Genomic DNA, 26,083 nt, shown 5'->3' with positions numbered 1-26,083 from the left:
CCAAGGCAATTTTTGAGTTTTCTTAGAGTCTTACCCTTGATTTCTAGCTTAGCTCTGGTGGTTGCACCTCCAATAACTTCACAGCTGTACTCTCCAGAGTCTTGAGCAGACACATTATGGATGGTCAGTTTCATGACTCTATCTTGCTGGCTGAGCTCATATTTCTGGCTCTTTTTGATGGCTTTACCATCCTTGGCCCACTTTACAGCAAAACTAGCCTGTGTCACCTCACAAGTAAAAACAGCATCTTCCCCTTGAATGACACAAATATTCTGCAGTCCTTTTGATACAGATGAAGCTTTACCTGCAACATAAGAGGATAAATGTTTATTTTATGATTTGAATCATTGCCAAAGCCTCTTAAAGACTGATATCAAGCTTACCTTCAACTGTCAATGTTGCTTTGGAGCTCAAGTCTTTGATACTGAACACTACCTCACCAGCATCAGCAGGGGAGACATCTTTAATAGTGAGCATGTATTTGCGTCCTTTGGTGGAGATGTTAAAGCGGCCTCTGTTTGTAACAGCTTGGCCATTGACAGTCCAGGAGCACTCATCTGTGCTCTCACGAGACAGGATGCACTCAAAGCTGCATGTATCTCCCTCATTCACTTCAACTGATTTCAGCCATTTAGTTATTCCAATACCAATTTCTATGATAGAAACCAAATTGTGTATAAGTTAACTGTATATATGAAAAGCAGTGTGTACAAATAAATATACAAAATGATAGAAAAACACACCTCTGACCGTAACCTTTGCCTTGGATACCTCAGTGCCAAGGTCACAGCTGTACTCCCCAGCATCATCTTTGGTGGCATCCTTGATGATCAGGCCCAAAGACTTGCCTGTGTGAAGGAGCTCATATTTTGGCCCAGCTTTTAAGACTTTACCCTCTTTTCTCCATGTGGGGGAAACTCTTGGCTTGGATGCCTCACATGCCAGAGTGATCATGCCTTTCTCTTCTCCAATAACATCGTCTAGTGACTTGAGGAACACAGCGCGCTTCTCTGCAGAAAGTAAAACAGTGATTGAGGGATAAATAAATGCCTCATTTGTGAAATATCAACTCTGGAACTGCATTTAATGCTCTCACCTTTAACCTTGAGTGTGACAGACTCTTTGACCTTGCGGACTTGAAAGGTGATTGTTCCTCCATCTTGAGGTGCCAGGTTCTTCAGTGTCAGCTTGTGAACCTTCCCCTCATGAGCGATGGTGTTAACTTCATTTGTGAAGAGCACCTTGTCATTCAGAAGCCACTGAGCTTCTTCATCAGCGTAGTTAATCTCACAGGTGAATACCGCATCGCTGTCTTCATCGACTTCTGTATTGGCCAAGTGCTTGGTGATTTTGATTTCACGCACTAGGCAGATGAATCGGGACAGCAGTTTCAGTTTGAAGAGCAATCACAAAATATTTCAAATCAGTTGTTTATGCTAGGGGAACTCTGTGATATTCAAACAGACTGTATTTATTTTATTGGTTGCAAAGAGACTTCTGCTTGGATACAAGTCTTTTGAGAATGATATTGGAATGACACTAATATCAATATTAACTATTATTGAAAATCTTTAGCCAAAGAGCATGCAATGTCCTCGGTTTCTCAGTCAGATTCTCACATCTGGTTTCAAGGAACCAAAATGGATGGTGATAGTGAAAACACTGAACTCGAGGCTTCACAATGGGGAACTAACAGGTGGCTGACGTCACGGTGGCTTCATCCATATTTTAAACACAGTCTTTTGACAATTTAAAGTTGGAAAACGTACCTTCAACAGTAAGTGTGCCTTTGGTCTCAGCAGGTCCAGAATGACAGCGGTACTCTCCACTGTCCTCCTCAGTCAGCCTGTGAATGGTAATTTGGGCACGTGTACCATCTTGCTTGATGTTGTACTTGTCTGAAGCTGCCAGAGGCACTCGACCTTTGAACCAGTTAACCTCTTTGGGTGGAGCAGAGAACTTGCAGCTGAGTATGGCTGAACTTTTCTCCTTCGCCTTAACATCTTTAACGGCTTCTGCAATCTCAAGTGGGCGCTCTGAATGTGAGCAACAATGACTGATTAGACTCAGCTCAAATCTAATGGAAGTTTTCTGTGTATACATACAGAATTTTCTGTGTGAACACAACACTGAAAACTTTTACCTTTAACTGTGAGCTGGGCTAAAGATTTGCTCTTCCCAGCTGTAAACTGTACAGCTCCCGTCATTGATGCTTTAGTCTTTTTGAAAGTGAGACGGTGCATCGTGCCTTCTTTCTCCATTTCGACATCAGGCCCCTCCTGCAGAGCAACTCCATTCAAAGTCCATACAGGAGGTTTCACCAGTTCCATACTGATTTCCACTTCAAAAACAGCTGCAAAGGGTTCTGTGACTTCTACTGGACTAAGTTCCCGCACTATGCTGATGGACTGCTCTGGAGGGATCATAAAAAGAGAATGGATCAGTGAAAAGAATTCATCAACTGCAAATACTTCACATTCTTTCCCAGGGATTAAGAAATGACATCCATTTTTTGCATGAAAGTCATTTTACAAGAACTAAAGCGGGGGTGTCAAACATAAAGTCCAGGGGCCAGAATCAGCACCACGAAGACTCCAATCCAGCCCGTTGTTTAACATTGGAAAATGTAAAGAAGGATTGTATGTATGTTTTACAGTGTTTCCAGTTGACAAAGACCTCCCTGGTGGCAACAAAGTAATTAAACAATAGAAATTATGTAATGTTACACATTTACTTACAATTTTAAGCCCAAAGAGTCGTGCTGACAGATTTATTTAATTTACTACAACAGCATGTCTATATCATGTAGAAAAACTGAGACATACTGTTGAAATTGTGCTTCTTTTTTATATTAAGATGACCTCATTGCTTAAATTTGTAGTTAATGTTCAATGAACTAAAAATTGAGGCCAACCCTGAGGCCACACTTAACAAGTGTAGCTTTAGACTGATGGAATTTAAGGTTGATAAGGATATCTGAGAGTTCAAAGGTCAAAACAAAATATAAGCAAACAATCTTGATAGGCATCCCTCAGATTTGTACTGTTTTAATGCTTGTTTTTTTTTTAAACTTCACATTGAGAGATATGTTTGATGTGCAAATATATAACTTCATCAATATTCTCCCCAGACACGATTTGTTTATAGCATGTTGTCGTGATGCTTTCTGATGTATTCACCGTTAGGATTTATTGGTCTAGCCCTACACATTGTTTACTTGACTTGCTAAAATATGCACAACCGTCTGGATGATCTATTAGCATGTGTAGACATTCATCAATGATATTCAAATATGATATGACAGTTTAATGACCTTACACATATGACTGCTTATATGCTTGCCCATATTTAATGAAGTTGATATGTGAATTTTTAATGGTATAGCTCATATAAGGGATTTATTTTTTTTAAGGCTGTATGCAACTATTATCGCTACCAACTATTAGCAATGGGTTCGGAATTATAAATCTTACTTTATAGGATGGAAACACCACACATCATATGCAAAATAACTGTATTTAAGTATAAGACTTTCATTTATCCAGAGCAACGCATCTTCATACAGTGTATGAAGTCGTCCTGTGACTTCATACACTGTACCCCACACGGTGGTACATGCACAAAGGCCTTTTTTCTGTAATAACAGAAAATTCCCAACATAAAACTTCAACACATCAGCAAAACTAAAAACAGGTTGCACTAAAATTTAGTTACTCATTTAGATTAAGAAAAATCTTAAAATTTCAACCTCAATGTTAATTAATTTAGTAGGTTAGGCTTGTTATAGAACAACTGAGAGATAACATATTAACAACCTATTATACACATATTTCCCATTAGTACACTATTTCAGATTGGCATACACCTCATTGAATTGGACACTGATGGCTTGTTTTCTGAGGATATAATGAGAAAGTATTTACATTTACAGTGGCAGTAAGTTTAAAATGAACTATTGTCACAATCCACTGTTTTACCTTCCACAAGCAGTTTACAGGATGTCTTGTCATCAGTGGCATCACAGGTATACGTGTCTTCATCCCCAGAGTCCACATCATTAACGGTGAGCTTTCGGTACAGGTCTTCGCTTTTGATCTCGTACTTCTTGCTGGGTTTGATCTCCGTCTTGTTCTTGTACCACTTCACCTTTGCGCTGGCACGTGACACTTGGCATTCAAGATGACCACGATGCTTATACATCGCTATCTTATCCCTGAGTCGCTTCACAAACTTCACAGGCAGCTCTACAGTAACAATAACACTTAATCAATGAAAACTATTATGTGTGCTGCAAGGGGTTTGCCGGTGTCTATGCATAAGTTAAAGTAATTTCAGATGGTATATGAATTGTATTGCATATTAATGCTTTTGATGATATATTAATGCTTGCATTGAAATATAACATGTTTTGCAAAAGCTAAAGAAAAAAGAAAGAGTATATAATGGCACTAACATAAAATTAGCCCATATATGCAAGTTACAGCAACTGATACAAAACTAGACAGCTATTCTCTTTCAGGATCAAATGATCTTTTCATACTAATAGAAATCAGATGCACTAAATATTTTATCTTTATGGTGGCCCTGAGACACCAAACGGACCGCAACTTAAGAAAACACCAGCAATAGCAAAAACGCTGCAAAAGCACACAAAACAACAGAAATAGGAAAAACAACAACGGAAATAGGAAAAGACAAAACAGAAATAGGAAAAATGACAATGGAAATAGGAAAAAACACAAGGGAAGTGTTTCTGGGGAGACAATAACCCGACGGACCAGTTGCAGGAACCCAAAACATTGTAGGTGTGCTTTATCATGATTCATATAATACTGATGACAGATTTTTAGGCTAATAGTCAGGCTAACACACTTACCTTTCATCTTTTGTTTCCTCACAAAACCGATAGATCCTCCACATCTTTTAAGTGTCTCCCAGCACAATTCTTAGCATATTTTGGTTCCTGCAACTGGTCCGTCGGGTTATTGTCTCCCCAGAAACCCTTTCCTTGTGCTTTTGGAAACCTGTTTTTTCCTATTTCCTTTGTCGTTTTTCCTATTTCCGTGCTTTTGCAGCATTTTTCTTATTGCTGGTGTTTTCTTAAGTTGCAGTCTGTTTGGCTTCTCAGGGCTACCGTACATCTTACTATAACACACAAAATCTGTTTGTTTGCCTACAAAATCCTCCTTCACAATCGATCAAAAAAAATTGGCACAAATGCATCTTAGGCCCCTGAAGTCTTATCTACACCACATATTGTTGATGTCATAATGTTGCCTAGGCTGGAGCCTATCATAGGTGTCATAGGGCAGGAGGCTATCCTGTAGGTTTGTCCCCGGGCTAACGCGGAGAGATGGACAACCATTCACACCTGTGGGCACTTTAGAATCACCAGTTAACCCAATCCCACCAGCTACATGTCTTTGAACTGTGGGAGGAAGCCACACAGAGAGCATGCAAACTCCACACAGAAAGCCCACGGCCAGGTGGTGGATTCAAACCCAGGACCTTCATGCCGTGAACTGCTCCACTGTGCTGCCCTAACAATATCTAATTTATAACCACAAAACATATATTATGGTGCCAGCATGTTGCCAAGAAATCACATAGCAATAGACTAAAACACTGGTGAAACAATACTGCATTGTGGGTACAAGTAATCTGTTTCACAATTAAATCACATTCTTGTACTGCTGGAGATTTTGAGAACCAATCTTCATAAGCCATCACACATTAAAAACAAAAAGAATGCTTTTCCTCTGGAATAAAATTATAAAACTGTAAAGCTGTGCTGTTGTTGAGTGCTCATTTTGCCATCAAGCTTCAATGAGGAGTGACAATGTGAATGTGAAGTTGCAAATGGATTTTATATCTTACCAATAGAAAGAATAAATATATGCAGAATGGCACAATGTGGTGACTCTCTTAGAATGATACTTCCTCAAGTTTTATTGTTTGTATCAGTAAATGATGTGGACGCATTCTGGGAGAATAACCGACTAACAGAAGTCAAGCTGTTCATCAAATTTAAACGTGTGTTTTATTGTTTGCAATTTTCTAAGAGCTCTTAACACAGTGAGAAGAAATAATCCATTTGCAGCCACACTGAACATCACGGTGTGTAACAGCATTGGACTGAGAAGCTATTACCATGCAACCATGCATTCAGTGTTATGTGATTTTAGTGCACAGAACACATATTCGTTTACCTTTCACTTTAAGTTTAGCAGTTGAAGATGCTTTCTCAGCTGTAAACTTAATTTCACCCATATCTTCTGGGGTAGCAGACTTGAAAAGCAGCACATAAGTTCTGCCTGGAATTAGAAACAGACATCATCGTGAAAACATCCTTGTTATTCCCAATCTTCATTAAGGCAAATCCTGTAGCACTACATGCTTAGCTTAATTAAAATGGTTTTCCAATTTCTTGAGGCCTTACCCTCTTGCCTCATCTTTATGTTGTCAGTGGCTTTGAGTTTTGTGTTTCCTTTGTACCACTGGCACTCCACTTCATCGTGTGAGATTTCACAGACAAATTTAGCACTCTCCTTCTCCATTACCTCCAGATCTTCCAGCTTCTTGATGATCTTGATATCTCTGGCTGCAGGAAAAAGAGGCCAAGTACAGAAAACTTTACTGAACCTAGATTAATTGTACCTTACTGATTTCCTTACTTTGTTGCATAATTAGTAATTACCGTGAACAGTGAGCTTGGCGGAAGTGTTATCATCAGTAGTACGGCAGATGTACGTGCCTCCATCTTCAGGGGAGCATTTGTTGATGGCCAAAGTGCGCTTTTGGCCCAATGAATGAATAGCAAAGTTCTTTCCCGGTTTTAGTTCCACCTCATCCTGCAGATTCGGTGTTATTCAAAATGTTACATGTGTACTGCACACATTTAAATCAGCAGACAGTAATAATTTCTCACCTTGAACCATCTAACATCTGCATTCGCTCTGGACACTTCACATTCAAACGTAACCTTCTCCTTCTCAGGAACACTCATATCCATAATAGGTTTGGAGATCATAGCAGGAGCTTCTGTAGAATCAGCACATTAGACTTTTTTTAGACTGGATTTTTTTTAGGAAAACTAGACCTCATCAGGACAAACATGAGCCCACCGTTACCTGTGACGATCAGTTTAGCTGAAGTATGCACTCCCTCTGCCTGGAAGGAAATCATTCCTGCATCCTCCTGCTTGAGACCGGACAACGTCAGGATGTGCTTCTTTCCCAGAGCTGTGATATGGCAGTTTGGCCCTGACTTTAATTTGACCCTGTCTCTGTTCCAGGAGCCTTCAACATTGACCTGACTGAGTTCTACCTCAAGTGTTACTGTCTCTGTTTCACGTGCCTTGGTTTCTGTTAGACCCTTTATTACCTGGATCTTCTTCACTGAAGGGAAAAGGAAAAGAGTGTTAACACGTAGGACTGATTTTGTGATAACAAGCGCCATGACAATGACATTCTTCTTCTTGTATGATATGCACATCATATTCTGTATTTAAAACATTAATCTTGATGAGTCTTACTCTCCACGCTGAGCTTGGCCTGGGTCTTATCATCCAGAGTTTCGCAAGAGTAGATGCCACGGTCAGCATAAGTCACACTCCTGAAGACCAGAGCCTGCTTAGCTCCCTCTACCCGAATCTCCATGTTTCCTGCAGGTTGCAGCACTACACTGTTCTTCATCCACCTGACTTCATCCGATGCCTTACTGAGCTCCACTTCCATCCTCACTTCGCTTTGCTCCTCCACTGTCAGGTTTTCTAGCTTTTTCTTGAAAGTCACAGGTTCATCTGGAAGGGACACAAAGAATGTTAGATGGAAGTATGTGTTCATTTATATAAACAGTTAAACAATAATTCCCATTATTATCTTACGTTGCACTTGTAGAGTAGCTTTGCAGCTTTTGCCTTCTGCATCAACACTTATCTCTCCTGCATCTTTCTGAGTGACTGAGGTGATGGTAAGTGAGTGGCTGCCACCACCTTGCTCAAGCTTATACTTCTGCCCAGAAACGATGGGGATACTGTTGTGGAACCATCTGACGCTGACGTCTGCTGGGCTGACGGCACACTTGAAAACGGCATCTTTTCGCTCCGTTGCAACCACGTTGTTCAGTTTGGTGACCAACCTCACTAATCTTGGTGCTGAAAGGAATAAAGCATAATTATATAAAAGAAAAGGCTTCCATCCTGGAAAGACGTTTTTTTAGTTAAACTAGTTAATTACCTTTAGAGGAGACTTTAGCAGATGTCTTGTCATTTCTACATTCACAGCTGTATTCTCCTTCATCTTCCTTGGTCATGCCAGTCACAGTGAGAATTCGCCTAGCACCATCTGCTCTGACACAGAACCTGCCTCCAGGTTTAATCTCACGGCCATTATGGTGCCATACAGCATCCCCTGAAGCTTGATTTAGTTCGCAAATCAGGCTTAGTGTACCTCCCAGTTCCACTGTGGCAGGTTTCAAAGGGAGAACAAACTTCAAAGCTGAATCTGAGAAGAAAGCATGAGAGGGAAAAGTTCAAAGAAAAATCTTGCATCTGCAGATGCATGAGAGTTGTATTTAAGACTTTTCTATGACCTGCCTTTAACTTGAACTTTGAACTCCAGTTTATCATCCGCAGTTTGACAAGAGTACGTTCCACTGTCTTTCATTTCTGCAGATTTCACTATCAGGGTACGAGAAAGGCCCTCTTTTTTCATTTCATACTTGCTGCTCTCCTTGAGCTCCATGCCATCTCTAAACCATCTCACACTACCGCCCTCTGCGGTCAGTTCAGTGGATAAAACAATGCTTTCACTTGCTTGAACCACGCATGTGTCCTTGACAGATTTCTTCTGGAACTTTATGGCTAAATCTAGAAAGAAGAACTTATTTTCAGTACTTTGTACAAATAAGTGGTAATCCATTGGCAACATGTTATATTTAAAATAAATTTACCTGTTAGCCGCAACTTAAATACCAGCTTCTCTGTTCCAGCCTCACACGTATATTCTCCAGCATCCTTTTTCTCCACTTTTTCTATCACCAGCTCACGTGTTTTGCCCTTAGACTCCATGTGGGCTCCTTTGCTGGAAGTCAGCAGCTTGCCATCCTTGTACCACTTTACCTCTGTCTTGGAATCTGAAACCTCACAACTAAGCGTGGCTCTCTGTGAGAGATAAGTTTTCACTTCCTTCTGGACTGACTCCATGTTAGAGAAGCCAGCTGGGGCTTCTGACCAGCAAATGGACAAAAAAAAAAAAAACATCAATCAATGTGAAATGCAAAAAAACTTTAAGCAACTATGACTCAACTTACTGGATACAAACGAGGCAATCTGGCAGAAATACTACACACCAACACTATTTTAAAGCTCATCAACATACAGTAGGAAAGTACTAGAGACAACTTATTGAGCTTACCTAACACCTGTATCTTAAAGGGCAGCTTCTCAGTCCCAGCCTCACAGATGTACTCCCCAGCATCCTTCTTATCCACACTGTTGATCACCAGCTGCCGACTCCTGCCTTTTGACTCTACACGAACTGTCTTGCTGGTGGTCAGAAGCTTGCCATCCCTGTACCATTTTACCTCTGTATTGATATCAGATACCTCACAGGTGAGAGTGGCTTTCTGAGAGAGAGTAGCTTTCACCTCCTTTTGGATAGACTCTTTGCTGGAGAAGGCAGACTTCACTTGGATCTCTGCAGAAATAACAGTGATTAATGTCATGGCAATGTAGCAAGTTTAAGTGTGATGTGAGATAAATATAACCTAGAAAATCAATTTTCATAGCAACAAAGTGGATAAATACATAGCAAAGCCAAAACCAGGGAACAATATTTAACAGCTAAAATCTAACGTGACCACAAAATATGCAAATATGTGAAAACATCTGCAATTCCACTAAACCAAAAACAAAAATTTCTAAATCTTTCATTGAGTTTCTGTTCCAGTTTTACTCAATTCAGGTGTCAGGAAAATAAACCTAAACAAAGATTTCATAAAGTATTTAAAAAAATCTCTATAAATGTATAAATCTATGTAAATGACGAGTCAGATCAGCTGATTGACTATAATGTCTAAATTACAATTTTCACAACCAAAGATTATTATAAGAGCATGATTATTGTCATGTTTTTGCTTTGTGTTCCAGTACTCTCCTTTTTCTTACAACGCCTTTACAATGCCCCACCTGAAAGCTCCAAACTTAGTGCCCACCACCTTCAGCTCATCTCCACTCAGAGCAACACAAAGAGCCTAGACAATCATCTGTCTTGCAACAGTTTTTTCTATAAATTCAACATTGATGTATGATGCTTGATGATTCAGGAGTCAGTGAGTTACTGTAATATTCACTTTTAATAGTTACTAAAATAACAGTAATGACAATAACTATTACATAGTTTTTGTTATATAATTTGCATGTACTTCTCTTTTAGGTGTTAAAACACTTAACCTGTATGTTACATCCCCAATTTTCACTTGCTTTTCACATATAACCTCCAGCATCTTTCTTCTCTACATTGTCAATCACCATTTAAGTAATCCTGCCCTTTGAATCCATGTGATCTGGTTTGCTGGGATTTGGCAGCTTGTCATCTTTTTACCATTCCGCCTCTGTCTTGTTATCAACTATAATGGAGTAAGGTGACAGTACAATTACCTGTACAAAAACAACAGTTCAACTGAAAGCACACAAAAACGCACAGCAAATGCACGATAACTCAGATAACTAGAACCTGGCAAATAACCAGCTAAAGATACCAGATCTTGTAACCAGAGACCAAAACATGGAGCTCAGCAGGTCATTTGAACAACATAACTCAATTTTCTACTCAAAGGCTGCAACAATTTTTTATCAAATTAAACCAAATACTACATCCCACAACTGAAGCAACCAACAATGTATTCAATGCAAACACAAAAACACTTTTTTGTGAAGAAGCCTTTGCATTAAACGATCTAAAATATGTTTTACACGTTACACTATATTATTATAAGTGTGACATCCATAGAGTCATACCTTGCACATGTATCTTAAAGGCCAGCTTTTCAGTCCCAGCCTCACAGATGTACTCTCCAGCATCCTTCTTCTCCACACTGTCAATCACCAGCTGGCGATTCTTGCCCTTTGACTCAGAATGGATTGTCCTGCTGGAGCTCAGCAGCTTGCCATCCTTGTACCACTTCACTTCTGTCTTGTTATCAGATACCTCACAGCTTAGAACAGCTTTCTGTGACAGGGTGGCTTTTACCTCCTTTTGGATTGACTCCTTATTAGAGAAAGCTGACTGGACCTGTGTGTCTGAGGAGACCATGAATATGGATGATAAATTTCTCTCTCTCTGCAGCACCTGCAAGCCCCATGAATCAAACCAGTTAGATCATTGCCCCTACCTGCCACCTGTAGTTTGAAGGCAAGCTTTTCAGTCCCAGCTTCACAGATGTACTCTCCAGCATCCTTCTTCTCCACATTGTCAATCACCAGCTGGCGATTCTTTGCCTTTGATTCAGTATGGATTGTCTTGGTGGAAGTCAGCAGCTTGCTATCCTTGTACCATTTCACTTCTGTCTTGGCGTCGGCTACTTCACAGCTCAGGACAGCCTTCTGGGAGATGGTGGCTTTCACTTCCTTCTTAACTGAATCCTTGTTAAAGAAGGCTGATTGGACATGTGTGTCTATGGAAACCATGAAAATAAATTCAAATTCTTTGCTGTCCAGAAACAAATAGGTTTAATATCTGTAAGGCGCATAACTCGAGAGGAAAAACTAGAAACCAGTTAGGGCACTGCCCCTACCTGCCACCTGTAGTTTGAAGGCAAGCTTTTCAGTCCCAGCTTCACAGATGTACTCTCCAGCATCCTTCTTCTCCACACTGTCGATCACCAGCTGACGATTCTTGCCCTTAGACTCTGTGTGGATAGTCTTGGTGGAGGACAGGAGCTTTCCATCTTTGTACCACTTCACCTCTGTCTTGGAATCAGAAACCTCACAGCTCAAAGTGGCCTTCTGGGACAAAGTGACTTTCACCTCCTTTTGTATAGAGTCCTTATTATAGAAGACTGATTGGGCCTCTGAACGAGGAGTCATGAAAGGAAAAAACATCAGATGATATTTATTCAAAATATAGAAACTAAGTAATGCTATGATTTCAAAAGATCTTACCTGCCACCTGCAGTTTGAAGGTGAGCTTTTCAGTCCCAGCCTCACAGATGTACTCTCCAGCATCCTTTTTCTCCACACTGTCAATCACCAGCTGACGATTCTTGCCCTTTGACTCAGAATGGATTGTCCTGCTGGAGCTCAGCAGCTTGCCATCCTTGTACCACTTCACTTCTGTCTTGTTATCAGATACCTCACAGCTTAGAACAGCTTTCTGTGACAGGGTGGCTTTTACCTCCTTTTGGATTGACTCCTTATTAGAGAAAGCTGACTGGACCTGTGTGTCTGAGGAGACCATGAATATGGATGATAAATTTCTCTCTCTCTGCAGCACCTGCAAGCCCCATGAATCAAACCAGTTAGATCATTGCCCCTACCTGCCACCTGTAGTTTGAAGGCAAGCTTTTCAGTCCCAGCTTCACAGATGTACTCTCCAGCATCCTTCTTCTCCACACTGTCGATCACCAGCTGGCGATTCTTGGCCTTTGACTCAGTATGGATTGTCTTGGTGGAAGTCAGCAGCTTGCCATCCTTGTACCACTTCACCTCTGTCTTGGTATCAACCACCTCACAGCTCAACGTGGCTTTCTGGGAAAGCGTGGCTTTAACCTCCTTCTGAATAGACTCCTTGTTGATGAAAGCTGACTGGGAATCTGAGGGTAACACAAGTAAGAAGAGCAGTGCTGTCATAAGCTTTAAAATCACAGATGATTGGAATAATTTAGAGGCAAAATATGAAACACACACTTAGCGCTTGATAGGATGATATGATAAATCTAAATATGTATATTTTTGGCACTTCAAGATAGTGGATGGTTTAGATGATTAAATGTACACCATGAGCATTACTATGAATTTTATACATTTATAAAGATTAAAAATCTTTAGATATAAATGAATCAACCAGGCTGTCCCACCTATGACAAATATCTTGAAGACTAGCTTGTCCCCTCCAGCTTCACAGGTATACTCTCCAGCATCACTCTTCTCCACCTTTTCAATCACCAGCTGGCGAGTGTTGCCTTTTGCTTCTGAGTATATGGTCCTACTGGATATCAACAGCTTGCCATCTTTGTACCATTTCACCTCTGTCTTGCTATCTGACACATTACAAGTAAGAGTTGCTTTTTGGGAGAGAGTGGCCTTCACTTCCTTTTGGACTGACTCTTTGTTGGAGAAGGCAGCTACAGCTGGAGTTTCTGTGAGGAAAAAAGAAGTTTCTGTGCCATCAAATACTCCCAAATCAGCATAAAAAACCCAGCCTTGTGCCATCATGCAGCGTTACCTTTTATCTTAACCTGGAATGTGATTTTGTCAGCTGCTGTCTCACACGAATAATGTCCTTCATCAATCTTCTTGGCACTCTTGATAATGAGTTTCCTTTGAGTCCCTTTGGAGATGATGGTAGTTCTTTGGTCCTCAGTGATTTCCATTTGATCTTTTCTCCACACAACAGCAGCACTTGCAGATGAAACCTCACAGCTCAGCTCAAGATCTCCTTTGAGAGTCGATGACATTCCCATGGTACCTCTGGCTTTGTTTAGAAATTTGGCAGGTTCATCTTTGGGAGGGAAAAGCAATAAAAAGTTACCATGTGACTTATGTGTAATAATAAAATTAAATGTCTTTTTTAAAAGTTTGGTTGGATTGTTAACGCAGGAGCTCATGTTTAGGAAGAGGGTTGGCCACAGCCCAACCACTTCCAACAACAGGGCCAGCCTGAGAAGCAGTTTCTTCTCAGGATTTATTTTCAATTAATTTAAAATAAACATTTAAATAAACAAAAGGACTAAACATGTTTTCCTTTCCTTTCTAATAAAGTAAAAGGAAGCAGTTATTAAATTATCATACATGAATTCCAACCGATAGCAGCCACTTTACAGTGACCCGTTAAATATAAGAAAGCACATCACAGGTCAGAGGGTTGATCAGCAGAGGATGAAGAAACTTTCTTTAACTTTACTTTGAATTGTATAATGCTGTGGGTCCATATCATGTGACATGTGGATGATGTTCTTGTGTTTTTATGAGATATTTACATTAGAAAAAACTCATCTAAAACATGTCACCTGTAATTAATGGATGTTTTTTTCTTGCATTTAAATTTTTTAGGCTTTCACATTTTTATGGGGTTTTTTGTTTTTGTTTTTTTAATGGCAGGAATACTCTGGTAATGGGTTAGAGTGAGGATGAAGTCACTTAATGTGGAAATTCATTTACAGTTAAAAACAGAAAAATAAACAGAGAGCATACTTGAGTTAGAGCGGACCATTTCTGCCCGTTTTATTTTGTCCTTGAAAGCACGGGCAGTTTCTTTTGAGACACGCTAATGAATAAGTTTGATGCCTCAAAGATAAAACCAATCAGAGCAGCTCACATTCCAGTAAATTATTTGAGGTGTTTTGCACCCTGAACCTAGTTCCTATTACAAAAATCCTCTCTGGAAAATCCTAATTGTGACTTGAAGCAATAAATGATGTAAAGTTAGCTGCAATTTTTACATATACCTTTAAGAGTGAGTTGCATGGACATCTTGTCATCAGGTAACACACAATCATAAATGCCCACATCTTCCTCAGTGACGTTGTGTACCATCAGGATCCTCTTGCGGTCATTAATCACATATTCATACTTTTTGCCCATTTTTAGCTCCCGTCCGTTCTTCGTCCAAACCACCTGAAGAAAGAAATACAGAAATGCTTTCCAAATTAAACAGGTTAGGATCACACAAACACATACATGTGCTATTAATGTTAACTGGAATTACTCAAACACAAAAGTGTCTCATTTGCAGATTATTCAAAAAAGGCTGCACCAAGGGTGTAGCATTGGAGGACAAAGAACAAGGCGGTCACAGGAAATTTGAGTATTTAATGAAAAGTGAAAAGTTGTGTTACACAAGAGTTAAAACAGAATTTTGTGTTAGGTAAAATGAAAAAAATGTATACAGATGTAAAAGTTATAGTCCTATTAAGTAATCTAATAGTGCACAAGTTGTATAGTCAAAATATAATTTGAGGTACCTAAAGTAAGCATATTAATCATGTCGAATTTGAATCAAAAATATTGTAGAGTAGAAGCAGGAAGTAACACTACACAGAAGTGCTTAAATTAAAATACAAGTTCATTAAACCAGTACTTAAGTAAATTACTCAAGTAAAGCTCTTTGTGTTTGTCAGGTCAATTCAATTTTATTTATACAGCGCCCTATCACAACAGCAGCCGCCTCAAAGAGCTTTATATTGTAAGGTAGACCCTACAATAATAATATGTAGACGTAGAATTAGGATAATTAAATATCCTATTGACACATCTATAAAGCTCTTTCAAAAAGACGTTAAACGTTATATTAAAACAGCTGTTTTAATAGAGTCTGTAAAGGCAAAAACTAAAACAAATTATTTACATATTTCTATCACTAACCTGTGTGTCGTAATCTGACACCTCAACAGTCAGCTGAGCAGTGGCTTGGGCACTGCAGGTCACCACCTCTAGATGATCGGATTTGTTGGTGAACCTAACAGAAGGGGCTGAAAACAACGTGGCACTGTAAGAGGGCATTACTGATTGGAAGAAAAAAAAACACAAAAAAAGACACAAATTAATAGGACTGGGGTCATTTCTCTAGTATGTACCTTTCACATTGAGGATGCAACTGCTTTGTGAGCCTCCACCCACAAACTTGACTTCAGTTCCGTTCATTTCCATGGTCACAACTCGGATGAGCAATGTGTGTATGTTTTTTGACCTGGTGATGAGGTAGTCGGCTCCGCTGCGCAAAAGGCGTCCGTTTAGGGACCAGAAGCCTGAGCAAACAGCAGACAGCTCGACAGAGATGGAGAATTCCTCACCGGAGACTGCAGTGCTGTTAATCAGACCTTTTCTGATTTCTGCAGTGGGTTCTGAAAAGAGGCCCGCAAACAGGATTTTAAGAAGGAAGAACAAAAACCAAACATAGACATAAATGACAACAATCACAGAGAATTCAGTCTTACCAAGGTAGAAGGTTCCAGGTACCTCCAGGTAGGCACTCTGCCCAAAGTCATTAATGGCAGAGATACGGAACTGGTAGCTAGCTTCTTCAGTGAAACTGCAGATTGTAAACTCTGTTGTGACAATGGTTTCTTCAGCATTGCACCTCTGCCACATTTGGGTACCAACCTTCCTTCGCTCTACAACGTAGCCTTTGATGGGGACAGGGCGGTCACTGTCAGGAGGAGACCACTGAATGGTGATGGAGGACTCTGTTTTGTTCTGCACCACAGCGTCAACTGGGGGATCGGGAGGATGCTTCCGGGCAGCTATAGAAAAATATTGTGATGTTATTTAGTTGGAGTACTAGTTTCAGTTCTTCTTTTGTATTTAATATATGCTGATATTTGACCTAACAACAAGAAATATATCGAGATACACTGTTTTGTATAATTCAATAAATGTTTGGTTCATTATTGTACCAAAGGGTCCTGTCACCCTCCCCTCATCCCCAAAAGATTGCAGCAGATGGCTGGAGTTTTTCCTTCCCACTGTTGCCAAGTGTTTAGTCATAGGGGGTTGTCTGATTGTTGGGTTTTCTCTCTAATATTGTAGGATCTTTACCTTACAATAAAAATCGCCTTGAGGCAACTGTTGAAATGATTTTGCACTATATAAATAAAATAAATTGAATTTAAATCAATCGCCACAAGATATTTTGTATATATTTACTACAGATATCATTAGAATGTATCAAACAACATTTAACCCACCAGTAACTGAGAATCGGGTGGATGTCTTGCAGTCTCCAGCCACAAACGCCACTTCTCCAGAGTCCTCTGCCTGGCAATCTCTAATTGTGAGTGTGTACTGTCTAAGCACGCAGCCGATGGAAATACGTGAATCCTCTTTTAACTTCTCGCCATTGCGAGTCCAGTAGGCGTCTGGATAGGGATGTTCCAGCTCCACGCAGAAGATGACAGTGTCGCTAACAGGAACTACTGTCCTCCGAGGAAGCTTCTTAGTTATGTTACCTGAGATATAAGAAGAAACTGATTTGAGATGAAGAAAACAGAACTGAAAACTGCATTTTTCAAATAGATATAGCAGTAAATAATGGTCCAATGTAGTAAACGTTCACAGACCAGGTCATGTCGCATTAAGTATCCACATGAGATACATGTAATATTTACATTAAACCCATATAGACAATTGTAATTACACTTGATAAGTGCACAAACAATGAAGAAGAACAGTGGAAAGAAAAAGAGTCTCTGCCGTACCCAGGACTGTGAGCTCAGCCACAGTGCGACTGCCCTCTTTCATCTCGCATATATAAACTCCATCGTCGTTGGTGGTAACGTTGTGTATGGTGAGGCGACGGAGGGTGCCGTCCTGCTCCATGCGATATTTAGCATTTTGCTGCAGTCGCGTTTCCTCCATGAACCAGTTGGTATAAGTGGAACTAAGAGGCACCTCACACATGAGTGTGGCTGAGGTTTTTTCCTGCACCTCCACATCCTGCAGCTTTCTCCTGAATGGCACCTTGGGTTCTGGCACAAGGAAATATGACAGAATCTTTAACCAAAGCTGAACTACATCACACTTTCAACTTCTACATGTATTTACCCACATATTCAAATATATGTCAGGCTAATGAAATATCAATAAAGTGAGAGAAACTAGAACATTTAAATTCAGGAATCAAGTGTAGAAAATCTGATTTAAGAAGTGAGATAAGTTCAACCTGAGCACTCAGTATAGCCAAATAAAATATTTAACATTTGCATTCATGTTTTCCAATATGTTTCCTAAACTGTGCTCTCCAAAGACTAAGTGATTTAATTTCATCTAGCCATGCTGAATATTTTTGCTTCAAGCATGGTTGTAATAACATCCAAACAGGCACTGCAAAGATTCAAATACAGGATGGCTTCCAAAGCAAACATAAGATTACTTTTTATCACCAGAAGTGGCAATAAACTCCAAATCCAAGGGGCAGGTTACACCATGGACAGTCTGTCAGATTTATGGAATACATAAGGTGCACTGATAGGAATGGGATCCTTTCTGTCAACATCTCTTATTCATCTCATATTCTTGTTCTTGTTCCAATCCACTGCCTTTATGTGTGAATTTTGCACGTTCTCCCCTTGCCTGTGTGGGTTCTCTCTCGGACACTCCGGCTTCCTCTCAAAGTTCAGAGTCATTTATTTTAAGTTAACTGGTGATTCTTGGTGTGAATGTAAGTGTGAATAGCTTTCTTTTTCTGTATGTTAGCTCTGTGGTAGACTGGCAACCTGTCTAGGGTGTATCCAGCTTATCCACCCATTGACAGCTGTGGTAGACTCCAGCTTAACTTCAACCCTAAACCCTAAACTGGACAAGCACTAAAGAAAATGGATGAGTATTAGCAAACGACTTCTCCAGTGCATATGTAAAGAATGGTAAATAAAGACTATCATGCAGTTCATGTGCTGGATACTGTATTTGCCATTACACTACCATTTATTTTCTAGCCACATATAGTAAAACTTCTTTCCATTTCAAAGCTTTCTGCAAAACTCCAGCAAAGTACCAAATTGCCGGGTAAATATCACACAAAGAACCAATTTTCCTGCACTTTGAATTCAGCTGGTACATCGGCAGCTTGGCACTCGACATCGGACTGACTGGAAATTAATATCTGAAATTAAAATCTGCAACTCTACAGCTTCATATCCTGGACCAACATCTTCCCGAGGGAAGTCACATCAGCAGTGTGCCAAAGTGATCTACTGAGTGAGTGACCATCTTAGCAACTGTGAACTACTCATCGCCAGCAGAAAATAGCTGCAACACAACACCTTACTTCAGGACATGAGCCAGAATTCAGTCTTGTTGTTAAAAGGCAAACAACAACACCCAGAAGATTCAGAAGAGTAATTACAGTTCCCAGTAAGCACTGCTCTCAGTTTGTAACTATTAAAATATACAAATGAGTCACACTGGAGCATGGGGGACACGATACTTAAGTACAACGGATGCTGCAGATTATAGATACACCATGACAGTGTTATAAACAGTGTAATAAATTAATATGCAGCTCAAAATATCCTCATCAAATAAACCATTTACTTCTCCTAGAAAAGGATTCATGACTTCTAAACTATTAAATATGTACATAAGTATGAGCTTTTTATAAACATTTGTATCTTCAGAGGGTTAGGGTCTTTAACCTGAATACTACAGACAGAAAGTGAGTTGAGATTTGTTAGCATTATCAAAAAATAAGGTAAAGCCGGCCTTAATATTAACCCTGCATACTTATTAGAAGTATGCAAACATATCTTTACTAAAAACTTACTTCAGGAGGATTTTCTTAACTGCGATTGCTCAAAAATGGTAATAGCTTACCTTTGACTGTTACTAACACAGCGCTGTAGGTCTGCCCAGCCATATTGGTTGCATTGCAGGTGTAGAGGCCATTATCAGTCTGCTTGCAGTACAGGATTTTCAGGATGAAGTTCTCAGCTTGGTCCTCATAAATGACATGTCTGCGGCCCTCGCTGATGTTCGTTCCATCCTTCCTCCAGATAGTGTGGGGTTTGGGGTGACCGGTCACAAAGCAGCTGAGTTTGGCATGTTTCCCCTCAGTCACGGTGCAGGTACGAGTGAATACACCTTTGGGAAGCTTCGCCAGGGCAGATGCTCGCAGATCGTGTTCCAGGCCCAGAGAACTGAAAGCATCCGTGATTTTGGCCGTGGAGGAGGAAGAAATGGAGGCGCTGCTTTCTTCATTGCGGTAGATGGAGATCTCCTCTTTGCGCTTCTGTAGGTGAGAGAGAAGGGAGCTGCTCTTATCTACAGCTTGGCGGTGGGAATCCTGAGCATCTACAACGAGGGCAGCCGCAGCTTGTGCGCGGCCGACAGTGTTCTGGGCCCTGCAGGTGTAAGTGCCGCTGTCCAGGTTTCGTACGCACTGGATCTTTAAAGTGCTGCCATCGCTCTCAGAAATGATCTTGATGCGGTTGGTCTCCCCCAGGTAGCGCCCATCCTTTTCCCATTCAAAGTTGGCCTCAGGGTAAGCTGCAACTCGGCAGTGGAAAACAACATCACCGCCCAAAACAACACGTGCAGAGGCAGGCTTCACCATGAAAACAGGGGCCTTCTGAGACATCTCTGTCGGCAGCGCCACTTTGAGGGTTACAGCGGCGTAAGCTTCACCGACGCTGTTCTTAGCTCTGCACATGTACTGTCCACTGTCCTCCAGAGTTAAGTCATAGATGGTCAGGCGATAAGCGTCTCCATCTTCCACAGTCTTGAAGCGGCCTCCGGACGTCAGCTTCAGCTTGTCTTTTTCCCAGGTTATCAGTGGAGTTGGGCTGCCCACAATTGTGCAGCTGAGTGTGGCATCCTTGCCCACACACACTGAAAATGCCTTTGGGCGAGTGAGAAACCTGGGGGCACCTCCAAACAAGTTTTGTTCCATCGTTTGTTCCTGTGATCAAACAAAGGGCAAATATTACACATCTTATAAGTCTTATAAATATCTTGGAACAGTTATTGAGTCCAAACTCAACTTTGAAGCAACATGTGTGCAAAAAATCTCCACACTGATAAAACCATTTGTTTCATCCTGCTTTTTTTAGTCTATTTTATCCTTTTTATTTGGTGTCACGATGTTGATTTCTGCCTCTCTCTCTTTTGTCCTTTCGCCCTACCCTCAACCTAACCCTGACCCCAATCAGTCATGGCAGATGGCTGCCCCTCCCTGATTCTGCCAGAGGCTTCTTCCTGTTAAGAGGGAGTTTTTCCTTCCCACTGTCACCACATGCTTGCTCATAGGGAGGCATCTGATTGTTGGGGTTTTCTCTCTATTACTGTAGAGTCTTTACAGTATAAAGCACTTTGAGATGACTATTGCTGTGATTTGGTGCTATGTATATAAAAATTGAATTGAACTGATATTTATCTGTGAAGGACAGAAAGGGCAGATTGGTGAGCCACGGCTGAGCTCAGCATCACTGTACACCACAATTATAGTGTCTGCTGGGCATGATTTTACTGGACAATTTGCTCCCTTTGCATAGTGACTTTCAGCTTCTCGTCCCAAAGTGCAAAACAATACGGTTTACAAAACAACTTTGTTCCAGCAGCCATTACTCAGATTAACCGAGCATAGCGTTGCTATCCTACATGGTGCCAAGTGAATTCTCTGTAATTATAGTATAATTATTTCTTCAGTATTTTTTTATTAAGCTTATATATTTTCTGTGTTTGCACTGACAAACATGGATGGAAGATGGATGACTCTCTACTCCAGACCAAATCTACCCATGGGTACAAATAAAGTAATTGAAACAATAAAAATATTAAATAAATAAATACAAAACTGATTTTATATATGTACAAGTTTAATAACCTTTATTAAAAACACCAATCTTCAACTCCAAGTATAAATAAACCAGGAAGTACAAATGTAAAAATTACAAAACTATATCAAGAAAAGTAAATACATTTTCTATTATTTCCTGTAGATCATATTCCTCCACAAACACCTGTCAACTTTACACAAACCCATTGTAAAATCTGGCATTCTGCTATGTGTTCTCTAAAATGTGTTATGCTATGAAAATAGACATAAATCCAGAGTTAGGGTGGCATATTTATAGCTGACAGTTACAGTAGCTATATATCAGTCAACATATCCTTGACCTGCCGCAGCGGACATTCATCAATACAAAGACCTATTCAAAGCGAAAGAAGCTAAATAGCAAACAAATTCCCTCACAACAAGGTCAGAAAGAGCGCTTATGTGTCTTTCAAACAGTGACATTTACCAGCTTTGTCACCTCCGCCGCTTTAACTGCCTGTCCCAAAAATAACCTCAGCTGTCAGACTCCGTCTCTGTCCATTGCCATTTGTAGAAGCGAAAGGGACATCAGCTGTTTGATAAAGCTCCCACTTCGCAAACATACTTCATTTCTAGCACTGTCCGTTTTCTACCAGCTGAGGAAAACTCGTAAAAAAAGACACTGGAATTTAATGAACGACTAAAAAAATCACGGAAAAAATTCGACAAAGGAGCTTGTGTTTACTTAAACATAACAGAAACTTCAGCTGGATGATGCGGTTGGCTAATGAACTCAAATCCGCCCCTGTAATAGTCACAGGTGAAAAATGACAGCTATCTACCTCTTTGAGCTGCACCGAAGCTCAAATTAACCAACAAAAAAAGGAAAAGAAATTCTAACTTCGACCAAGTTCCTATGTAAACTTTACTGTAAGAAAATGAGTTAACTGTTGTGTTACTGCTTCTTCACCTTGAGTCCTTAACCGCTCAGGAAATTCAGGCGCTGAATCATGTGGGCCAAACAATCAATAGCCCGTCAGGATTTCCGGATGATGGCCCTCTCCAACAGCGTTCAGGGGCTCCACATGGGGGGCAAGAAAAAGTCTTCTTTGACCTCAAATATATTTCAAAATGGTTGTAAATCCAAGATAGTGAAACATCCCCCCGTCTCCTGCAGTGGGCGGTTGAGCAGACTTACTTTTTCTTTCTTCTCTGGTGCCTCATGATGCCACATAGCTGACGTGCCTATTTTGGCGCAGCCTCCTTTCCAAAATAGACCTGTCATTTGGAGATAGGAGATAGCCTGATGGTGGCTTCGGGAAGGAGAGCAGGCTGGCCTGGCCTCTGCTGGGTTGCTGCTGCTGCAGGCTGGAGACGGCAATACGGACACAAGTCATAAACAACTCATACTAGGTGTAAATGTGTGCTTGACGCGTGTGGACGCGTCAAGCAGGAGCAGTTTATTGAGTTTCAGTTCAGTTCAGGTTTAGTTATATATCAGTCGCCTCAAGGCGCTTAATATTATAAGTTAAAGACCCAACAATAATACAGAGAAACACCAACAATCAGACGACCCACCCAATGAGCAAGCACCTTGGCGACAGCGGGAAGGAAAAACTCCCTTTTAACAGTTAGAAACTCTGGCAGACAGGGGCGCTACCAAGGGAGACCGTGCCCCCACCCCCCCCCCCCCTCCCCTCACCCAGGTGTCACTTTATATATCCCTCACATTTCCCATCATCACATGCTGCACTGTTCATGTTTTTTTGGGGGGTTTGCCACCCCAAGATTTTAGTGCCCCCTCCCCCCCCCCCCCTCACCTTAAATCAAGCCTATAAACAAATTCCTGGTTCTCCCCCCAGGCCAGCAGAATCAGGCTTCAATGTAATATCGGCCCACAAAAAAGTTTTTTTTTACCACACAAGTTTAAACACCTATTAACTACTTCTGTTTTAATATCATTTTAACTGTATTCAAAACCTGTCAATTATCCCCTCCAATGTAAAGGAGGGCATAAATTTTGGACTTACTGTATTTTCATGGTTTTAGAGATTTTACTGCTCCGAAACAAAAAATTCCCCCATGTCTATTCATACTACACCAAAGTAATGAAGTAACAGATAGAGTTTTATTCTTTTAAGTAATTAAATAACTTTACACATTTTTGTACTTTTAAATCCAAATTCTGCTTCTTTTTTCTCCTATTAAGATATCTCAAGGATTGAATGTTCAGTTAAACTTCTTTATCCTGACAGAAAGATGAGTTTCCTTTAAGATTTTTCACTTAAAAGTACATGTAAAATGAGTTTGATTTAAGTTCTGTACTTGGATAGTCAAGGTAATTGACACAAATTCACAGGCAGGGTATAATTCTGAAAACTATGTCCCGTAGGGGATTATTCATGATTTGAAGACTTAACAGCGCTGCAAACAAAACTGAACCTCCACTTGTTGGCTTGTTGTTGTTCACTTGTTTCAGACTTTCTTAGATGTGCAAATCTGAGATGCTTAAATCAATCTCTTGCCACCTCTGTCTCTACTTAATGAAAGTTTACCTCAGTTTACAACAGCTCAAGATGTGCCAGGTTAAATGTGAAGGTAATTAACACCAAGACATCATTAGATACTGCATCACAAATCCAGTCCCTGTCATCATATTACCAGTAACAGAATCCAGCCTGCACTCTGATATCATTGAACATTTGCAGTGGTGACAAAGGCACAAACAGCTTCCTCATTCTTCTGCTTATTTATAGAATTAAACCCCGCTCTGATCTCTGAACAAAAACATAAATCTATCAGTCTGCCTCTCTTGATAGTTCATTCATTTGCAGTAGTTGTAGTGAATAATAAATCCACTTAATCTGCTTATGATTAGGCTGAGAAGTTGACTGAGCTTGCAGCAGACTGTTTTCCACAACATCCACTGTGACAGCTGCTGTCCCCAGCTCATCAGGGCCAGAATGAAGTTATGACTTCATATTGTCCATATTGTGGAAAGGACTAGAATGCAGTAATACTTTAAATGTATCCTTAGTGAAGTATTCACTTTGATTAAATCACTTGATAAAGCATGGCAACAAACCTCAGGTTGCAGTGCACGTTTTTAATATAGACTCTCAATTTCCTTTTAGGAAAAAATCATTCTACTTGAAGTGACTAAAGCCAGTGTTAACCCTTTTGTCCCCAAACTTTGGCTTCCATGTTATTTTCTTACTCTTCCAGTGCGGGCTTTCCCCCCAGTGCCAGTGACTGACAGCAGCAGGTAGCCTGGACCCTGATTTAAACTCCCAGAAACTCTAGCAGACGGTAATCCACTGTTGCTGCTTTCCTCTGCTTCATCCTCTCCTGGCCACTGTGTTTAGTTTCCATACTCTAACTAGAGTATGTGTACTGAGGAAGAAAATAGTTTAGATAATGCTATCCTCTGTGTTGGCATGAAATACGTCCAAACCTTCTACTGCGGTACTGTGTCACAAATTAGCACAGGCTAGGTTCCTTGATTTCAAATCACTTAATATACCAAAACAACACCACAACATATTTCTGCAACTTTTAAAACTCACTTGCAGACAGTAACCACCCTCTCATGGCACCTGCCAACAGCCTGGCTATAATTTAGCAACCTAAATATTAAACACCAAGTAAAACATGTCTTTGTAATGAGACTTTTCTTCTTTTTTTTTTGCTAAATGGAAGCAATGCATACTCTCCAGTCCGGTCTCCGTGGCCTTCCACTTGACCTCACAGCCATTTCGAGAATAAGGTCATAGCTGTATCATGTTCACAGCTTGAAACACATGGGTGTTACCTTAAGAACAGTTACATGGCAGATGACAATCAAAGGAGCTTGCAAATAAAATACTTCTTTAAGTTGCTTGAAGACGTTTCACCTCTCATCCGAGAAGCTTCTTCAGAACTGAAGAAGCTTCTCGGATGAGAGGTGAAACGATGGCAGATGACAAGTGAGACAAATTTTAGTTCTACCAAAGATTAAGATTACTAAGACTGAACAGCAGATGGCAGGCATGTCCTCCCCAAAACACTCAAGGGGCTTGGACAACATTAAAAACAAGCAATAAGGTGGGCAGGATCAAGTAGGCGTAAGCTTCATCATACCCCTTTTGAAGCATGTAAATTGTATGGTAGAGCGATTCCTTTTTTTTTGTATCCAATATTTTTTTTTATATTACTTATATGTTTGAAATAAAACAATTAAATAAAAAATGAGACAAACTAGCAAAAAAGAAGCACATCTTTATTTACAGTCTTGATAGTATTTACAGTATTATAGCAAGCACAGGACAATAGTGGGAACACGTGGCAGTGAGGTGCTGTTAAAGAAAACAACTCACCTTAATTATTCCATACGAAAAGTCCTGATTTACAAAAAAAAAAGACTTGATCAACAGGTTACCCTAACACTGCCACTGAGCTCTTCTAGAAATGAGGGTCACTGAATGCGATTTATGCAGCTGTTGATGCTGTATGATGTAAAATGACGTTTAATCAATGGACCATGTATATGTGCTATTCCTTCATAAGTTCCAACAAGACTGTGAGCAGAATCAACTGGCAGGAAAGAGTCATAGAGCAAGTCAAAGGGGAGAAAGAGA

At 40.3% G+C, this 26,083-nt stretch overlaps 1 protein-coding gene across 24 annotated transcripts in view; it reads right to left on the bottom strand.

The window, feature by feature from the left end:
* The window catches only part of obscnb (obscurin, cytoskeletal calmodulin and titin-interacting RhoGEF b), a 69,795-nt gene extending 46,958 nt beyond the window's left edge, over positions 1-22,837 (bottom strand). For 6 of the 24 annotated variants that reach the window (XM_042219773.1, XM_042219811.1, XM_042219780.1 and 3 more), the window contains exons 1-33: positions 22,438-22,837; positions 19,529-20,612; positions 17,416-17,685; positions 16,906-17,166; positions 16,156-16,461; positions 15,796-16,062; positions 15,584-15,690; positions 14,668-14,836; positions 13,446-13,721; positions 13,078-13,359; positions 12,538-12,813; positions 12,164-12,445; positions 11,797-12,072; positions 11,395-11,676; positions 11,021-11,302; positions 9,417-9,698; positions 8,953-9,228; positions 8,597-8,869; positions 8,238-8,504; positions 7,886-8,155; positions 7,535-7,801; positions 7,131-7,397; positions 6,929-7,041; positions 6,698-6,851; positions 6,440-6,601; positions 6,210-6,314; positions 3,978-4,244; positions 2,144-2,413; positions 1,770-2,036; positions 1,097-1,363; positions 744-1,010; positions 384-653; positions 35-304 (exon numbers count right to left, since the gene is read on the bottom strand). In XM_042219773.1, coding sequence (XP_042075707.1) covers positions 35-304; positions 384-653; positions 744-1,010; positions 1,097-1,363; positions 1,770-2,036; positions 2,144-2,413; positions 3,978-4,244; positions 6,210-6,314; positions 6,440-6,601; positions 6,698-6,851; positions 6,929-7,041; positions 7,131-7,397; positions 7,535-7,801; positions 7,886-8,155; positions 8,238-8,504; positions 8,597-8,869; positions 8,953-9,228; positions 9,417-9,698; positions 11,021-11,302; positions 11,395-11,676; positions 11,797-12,072; positions 12,164-12,445; positions 12,538-12,813; positions 13,078-13,359; positions 13,446-13,721; positions 14,668-14,836; positions 15,584-15,690; positions 15,796-16,062; positions 16,156-16,461; positions 16,906-17,166; positions 17,416-17,685; positions 19,529-20,603 — 8,725 coding nt within the window. In that variant the 5' untranslated portion in view covers positions 20,604-20,612; positions 22,438-22,837. The remainder of the gene's footprint in view (positions 1-34; positions 305-383; positions 654-743; positions 1,011-1,096; positions 1,364-1,769; positions 2,037-2,143; positions 2,414-3,977; positions 4,245-6,209; positions 6,315-6,439; positions 6,602-6,697; positions 6,852-6,928; positions 7,042-7,130; positions 7,398-7,534; positions 7,802-7,885; positions 8,156-8,237; positions 8,505-8,596; positions 8,870-8,952; positions 9,229-9,416; positions 9,699-11,020; positions 11,303-11,394; positions 11,677-11,796; positions 12,073-12,163; positions 12,446-12,537; positions 12,814-13,077; positions 13,360-13,445; positions 13,722-14,667; positions 14,837-15,583; positions 15,691-15,795; positions 16,063-16,155; positions 16,462-16,905; positions 17,167-17,415; positions 17,686-19,528; positions 20,613-22,437) is intronic. The other 18 variants (XM_042219778.1, XM_042219790.1, XM_042219797.1 and 15 more) reach the window with 8 other exon arrangements.
* Positions 22,838-26,083: the final 3,246 nt, after the last annotated feature.

The sequence above is a fragment of the Haplochromis burtoni genome, unplaced genomic scaffold, assembly GCF_018398535.1.
Source record: "Haplochromis burtoni strain Fernald_Lab_line unplaced genomic scaffold, NCSU_Asbu1 Contig_3, whole genome shotgun sequence".
Classification (NCBI taxonomy): domain Eukaryota; kingdom Metazoa; phylum Chordata; class Actinopteri; order Cichliformes; family Cichlidae; genus Haplochromis; species Haplochromis burtoni.
This window is presented reverse-complemented; position numbering and strand designations above follow the sequence as displayed.